This window comes from Triticum aestivum, chromosome 2D (genome assembly GCF_018294505.1).
Source record: "Triticum aestivum cultivar Chinese Spring chromosome 2D, IWGSC CS RefSeq v2.1, whole genome shotgun sequence".
Lineage (NCBI taxonomy): Eukaryota > Viridiplantae > Streptophyta > Magnoliopsida > Poales > Poaceae > Triticum > Triticum aestivum.
This window is the reverse complement of record NC_057799.1, coordinates 484,542,881-484,549,328: the sequence shown is the minus strand read 5'-3', so window position 1 is coordinate 484,549,328 and position 6,448 is coordinate 484,542,881. Positions and strand designations below refer to the sequence as shown.

Genomic DNA, 6,448 nt, shown 5'->3' with positions numbered 1-6,448 from the left:
TGAACCTTTTTCCAAAATATGATGAACACTTTTGTAATATGGGATAAATATTTTTTAATAGGTGATGAATATTTTTTAATACTTCATGAACAATTTTTATACGAGATAAATTTTTATTGCACTATAAACAATTTAATATGACCATTTTAAGTTTATGATGAACCTTTATTAAGAATACGACAACCAATTTTTTCATACACTATGAAGATTTTTTTAATACGCGATGAACATTTTTAATGCATAATTACCCTTCTGTACAAACATGATGAACATTTTTTTAATTTCTGATGTTTTTTAATACGCTATGATGTTTTTCAATACATGCTGACCCTTTGTGAAGAAGGCAATGGACAATATTTTTCATAGATGAAGAACATTTTTTACTTACATGTACATTTATAAAAATACCACTTTTGAATTAAAAATTTGTGGACAAATTTCTAGTTGGATGAACATTTAAAAAAATACGGAACACCTCTTTTTAGTTACACGAACACTGATTTGCAACATGTGCACTTTTTTTTGCTTCTACTTTTGAAGAAAGGATGCGGAAAACCAGTGAAATAATATATTTTACAGAATATATATATGATAAGAAGTATTTAAAATAAAAATAGAAAATGGTGGTACTCCAGTAGATTATACCAAAAAAATAATATCTATGTTCAAGCAGAAACGTGCTCAGCTCAAAAGAAAAAGGAAGAAGAAACACGTACCGCCTAATTGATACAGCAGGATTCTTACTCGGCCGGCCCACGTAGAAAAAGGTAATGAGCGATGTGACCGCATTACTCGCAACAAGCAAGGAATAGACCACGCACCCGTCGTCCAATTCTTCCCATGCCGCCGCCGCCGACGATGCATGCAGTTCCTTGACCTCGAAAGCAGAATGTGAAGCTGGCAGCGTACCGCTCGGCCGCCGGCCGGTGGCTCCGGAGAGCGAGGAGCAGTCCCAGCAGAGCTTCCTTTCACCGCAATGAATGCCGCCGCCGCCGCCGCCGTCACCCCGTCCAATGAGGCCGCGAGCCCCCATCCCTGTCCTCGCGCCCTAGCTTATCTCCTCCCCGACCTCAAGGCGATGTGTGCAAGAATCTAACTCCTTCCACAACTTCGAGACGCAGTTAGTTGCTCGGCCGCTCGATCCTCCTCCCATTATTGGAGAGAGAACGCGCCGCTCCAGAATCTTGGTGACGTCGATCGACCATTTTGGTTGAAGGAGATGGGAGGAGGAGAAAAGGACTACGTAGTAGTACGTACACGGTGATGTACCAGTTCCATACGTTCAAGGACGTACGCGCTGCCAATACCTTTTGTACTGAAAACTGTTTTATATCCTGTCAAGGGCTGTGGCCTTTGCGTGTTCAACATGCGCCTGCCGATAAGTTCGTGTCAAGCTGTACGCAGTGGTTGCTCGAGACTGCAAGCCACTCATTTGACCAGAATATCGTGGCGGAATTCCTGCCTCGGTTGATCCATCCGTAGAAAGGTACGTAGGCCAGTGGTGATGGTGTACGACTGTACGCTAATGGCAGCACATGCACGACTTAATGCAGACACAGGTAATTTTCAACCATCGCGACGACGGCATCACCGTGGATGCAACTATTGCCCGCATAACGATAAGTGACATAAGGAATCCCCTTGGCCGTTGCGGCCTAGACCGTGCAAACGTATATACCAATGTACGATCGGTTTTCTTTCGTTCTCTTTTGCGTACGCACATCCAAACGTCACCTCAAGAGTCTAGTTTTCCAGCTTGCCACAAGCTAAACAAACATAGCACATGCCTCTGAGGCTACAACCATTAATGTCGACCAATCCACAAGGCACAGGACCAGTTGCATGGCCGCGTATATATACAGAATATATGCAGCAGTGTCACCACACAGTGCCACACAGACACACGTACGCATGGTACGTTCGAGCGGCATGAAGGGAGGACGGCGGTCCAACAGGAGGCTCCTCAGGTCGTTCCTGGGCGCGTGCAGGAAGCTCAGCGCCGAGCTGCAGCTGCTCGGCCCGACGGCGAGCGCGTGGGTGCAACTCGAGGCCGGCGACGAGGCCATCCCGGTGGACGTGCCGAGGGGCCACACGGTGGTGTACGTCGGGGAGGAGCTGCGGCGGTACGTCGTCCGCGTGTCCTCCCTCGACCACCCGCTGTTCCGGGAGCTGCTCGACCGCGCGCGGGAGGAGTACGAGTTCGCCGCCGACGCCAAGCTGTGCCTGCCCTGCGACGAGGACATCTTCCTCGCCGTGCTCTGCCACGTCGACTCCAAGCACGACTACTGGAGGCTAGCACTCTGCAGCTGATCACAGTGATCCGATCCCCCGAACGCCGCGCGCGTCGTTGGCCCCTCTCCTGTGTAGGATCCAAAGTACAGTAGCCGTCTTAATTGCTGCGGGATAACGAGATTTGTGTTCATGGTCTCAGATGTATAGGTGTAGGCCCCATGTGTGCAGAAATTTAGTTCCGTTGTTCAATGCTCTGTATTCCATTCTCCAAGGATGAGTCGCATGCAAAATGGCGTGGTACAGAATGGCATCCATTCTTTCTACGTAACTTGCAATTTGTTTGGCCTCATAATTCGTTCGGTCCATGACTATCCAGGCTTTGCAATTGCGCACAGTGCAAAATTAGTGTTAATTTGAAAGCTAGTAGTGGTGAACTAATTGATAAGCTGACTCCATAGGGCATTTCTAACCGATCCCTTATAACCCAGGGGCGGAGCTAGCGTTGTGCATGTGGGTAGTTTTGTATATGAACCCAATAGAAATTGAAGGATGAACCCATTGGATCGGAATTGACAAGCTAGAAGCCTTTTAGTCCACAAATTTTTAACGTGAGTAGCCCAGCTAAGGCGCACAATTAAACTACTACTGCCTCGGTGCGTGCCTCAAATTCATATCACGTACTACAATCGTACGCACCAGGATGCACGTCCCGTTAATTGACTGTCGCTTCCCCAAGACCGCCGCCTTTCCTCTAGCCTTCTCTCTTTACCCTATTCGCCGTCACGGTGTCGACGTGTCACCTGATCTCCAGCGGCAACCAGACGGTTGCAACAGCAGGTGGGCATGCAATCCCAATTCAAAGAAATTAGATCCCATCATCACATTTTCTTTCTCTTATGCATGTTCGGTTCAGCCTAGTGCGATAATTAATGACCTTTGCCCTAATTTTTAATTTGTTTTTTCCTTAACTTTGATTGATCTAGGCTCATCAAATTCAGATAATGATGGAGTCATCAAGGCACATATTGGATATAGGCATGTTGCATCAGAATCTCGTTACTGCAAATAGTCTCCCGAAGCGCCATCTATACGGTGAAAAATTAATTTAGATGATATGCCTTACGACTCCGCTGATTGGAAGAGAATTTCAGATTATACAAGAAATCCTAAGAAGTAGGATGACATAAGGCGGACATATTTAATTGGAGACCTTACATGTCACCGCTTAAATTTCATTACTGCAGAAGGTCCATGCAAACGATCCATCGAGATTTATTCCAAAATGGTTTAAGGAATATGATGGTTGGCTTGAGAACAATGACAAGGTGCACAAAGATCTTTTGTTTGTGCTGCTACCTTTTAACAGAGTACATCGAGGGACAAGTTGGGAGTGATATATTGGCAAGTAATGCATATGATGATTGAAAGGGCACACTCTGAAAATGTGAGTGACTTTACATGCTTCTTTCAATTTATGGTACTATAAACTTGTCAAACTAATATGTCAATTTTTCTAGTATTTCGAAGAGTGAAGCTAAACCTGAAGTTATTTGCTGTGTGTAAGCAAGTAATTTTATAATTTCATCCAACCGGTATGTCTTGCACTATATTATTTATTAAGTAAAAAATATATATCAAATATTGTGTGTTTAGTTGCTATGTTGTATTTGATTGCTATACTATTATTATATGAATTGGGAAATTGGCCACTATAATCAATTAATTCACACTAAATCTTCAAAATAATTAATTCAATCAATGAACCCATCGACTTAATTTTCTGGCTCCGCCCCTGTTATAACCGGTTCGAGGAGTAAGAATGCGGTTTTACTTCTCTAATCGGGACCTAGCCGATCCATTATCCGTCGTAAGGGACTAATTTTTTTGATCAAATAAATAGTAGGAAAGACTCCTACTGCATTTGTATTACTCTCTAATACAATTATTTACATGGGGGGACACACACTTTGGTGTGGGGGTGAAGGGAGGAGAGAGAGGGGTGGGGGGGGGGGGCTAACTAGTATCTAAACAAAAGAATTTACAAAGGCAGCAATAAAGTGTTTCTTTTGTTCAGCAGCCCTATGGATCAGGGCGCTAAATTCTGATTTAAACCTACGTTTCCAGGATGCAATCGTCGGTGGGACCCCTCTGGAAAAGTTGTTATTCCTCTCTTTCCATAAACTCCACGCAGCCACCAGGAAGATGTCCATGAACACGGGTATGGCATGATTCTTTTTCGCAATCTCAACCAGCTCAAGTCTGTTAGTGTGTTCGATCCAGATGATGTCCAAGATCTTCCAACATGCGGTGCTGAATGTGCAGTGGAAAAAGAGATGTTCCACCATTTCTTCAACATGATTGTCACACAGGCTGCAATCAAAGTTATTCCCAATGTTATAGTGCCTTCTTTTCAGTATGTTTCGAGTGTTTAGTCTATCGGAGAGGAGGAACCAGCCGAACACCTTTAACTTTGGAGTGTGATACGTCTCCGTCGTATCTACTTTTCCAAACACTTTTGCCCTTGTTTTGGACTCTAACTTGCATGATTTGAATGAAACTAACCCGGACTGACGCTGTTTTCAGCAGAATTGCCATGGTGTTATTTATGTCCAGAAACAAAAGTTCTCGGAATGACCTGAAACTTCACGGAGAATTATTTTGGAATATATTAAAAATACTGGAAGAAGAATCCACGTCAGGGGGGCCTCCACCTGTCCACGAGGGTGGGGGCGCGCCCCCTGCCTCATGGGCCCCCTGACGCTCCACCGACCTCAACTCCAACTCCATATATTCGTTTTCGGGGAGAAAAAAATCAAGGAGAAAGTTTCATCATGTTTTATGATATGGAGCCGCCGCCAAGCCCTAAAACCTCTCGGGAGGGCTGATCTGGAGTCCGTTCGGGGCTCCAGAGAGGGGAATCCATCGCCATCGCCATCATCAACCATCCTCCATCACCAATTTCATGATGCTCACCGCCGTGCGTGAGTAATTACATCGTAGTCTTGCTGGACGGTGATGGGTTGGATGAGATTTATCATGTAATCGAGTTAGTTTTGTTAGCGTTTGATCCCTAGTATCCACTATGTTCTGAGATTGATGTTGCTATGACTTTGCTATGATTAATGCTTGTCACTAGGGCCCGAGTGCCATGATTTCAGATCTGAACCTATTATGTTTTCATGAATATATGTGAGTTCTTGATCCTATCTTGCAAGTCTATAGTCACCTACTATGTGTTATGATCCGGCAACCCCGAAGTGACAATAATCGGGACCACTCCCGGTGATGACCTTAGTTTGAGGAGTTCATGTATTCACTATGTGTTAATGCTTTGGTCCGGTAATCTATTAAAATGAGGCCTTAATATCCCTTAGTTTCCATTAGGACCCCGCTGCCACGGGAGGGTAGGACAAAAGATGTCATGCAAGTTCTTTTCCATAAGCACGTATGACTATATTCGGAATACATGCCTACATTACATTAATGAATTGGAGCTAGTTCTGTGTCACCCTATGTTATGACTGTTACATGATGAACCACATCCGGCATAATTCTCCATCACCGATCCAATGTGTACGAGCTTTTCACATATTGTTCTTCGCTTATTTACTTTTCCGTTGCTACTGTTACAATCACTACAAAACCCAAAAATATTACTTTTGCTACCGTTACCGTTACTTTCATATTACTTTGCTACTAAACACTTTGCTGCAGATACTAAGTTATCCAGGTGTGGTTGAATTGACAACTCAACTGCTAATACTTGAGAATATTCTTTGGTTCCCCTTGTGTCGAATCAATAAATTTGGGTTGAATACTCTACCCTCGAAAACTGTTGTGATCCCCTATACTTGTGGGTTATCAAGACTATTTTCTGGCGCCGTTGCCGGGGAGCATAGCTCTATTCTTTGAGTCACTTGGGATTTATATCTGCTGGTCACTAGGAAGAACTTGAAAGACGCAAAAACAACAATTTATCCCTCAACTACGAGGGGAGGTAAGGAACTGCTATCTAGCTCTGCACTTGATTCACCTTCTGTTTTGAGTAAGCTTGCGACACCAAAACCTGCTTCGGCTATTAATTCTGATATGTCGCATGTTATTGATGATGCCACTTCTGCTATGCATGATACTTATGATGAAACTACTTCTATGCTTGATACTACTGTGCCACTTGGTGAATTTCTTGATGAACAACTTGCTAGGGCTAGAGAGA

General features: G+C 44.1%; 1 protein-coding gene across 1 annotated transcript; it reads left to right on the top strand.

Annotated features, from left to right (window-relative positions):
• Positions 1–1,908: 1,908 nt before the first annotated feature.
• LOC123049656 (auxin-responsive protein SAUR50-like) lies at positions 1,909–2,456 on the top strand. Its single transcript, XM_044472552.1, has one exon. The coding sequence runs from the start codon at positions 1,912–1,914 to the stop codon at positions 2,308–2,310; it is 399 nt and encodes a 132-aa protein (XP_044328487.1). The 5' UTR covers positions 1,909–1,911; the 3' UTR covers positions 2,311–2,456.
• Positions 2,457–6,448: the final 3,992 nt, after the last annotated feature.

What these genes read in the sequence shown, in the direction of transcription:
- LOC123049656 (XM_044472552.1), top strand. Translation starts at nt 1,912, where the DNA reads ATGGTACGTTCGAGCGGCATGAAGGGAGGACGGCGGTCCAACAGGAGG.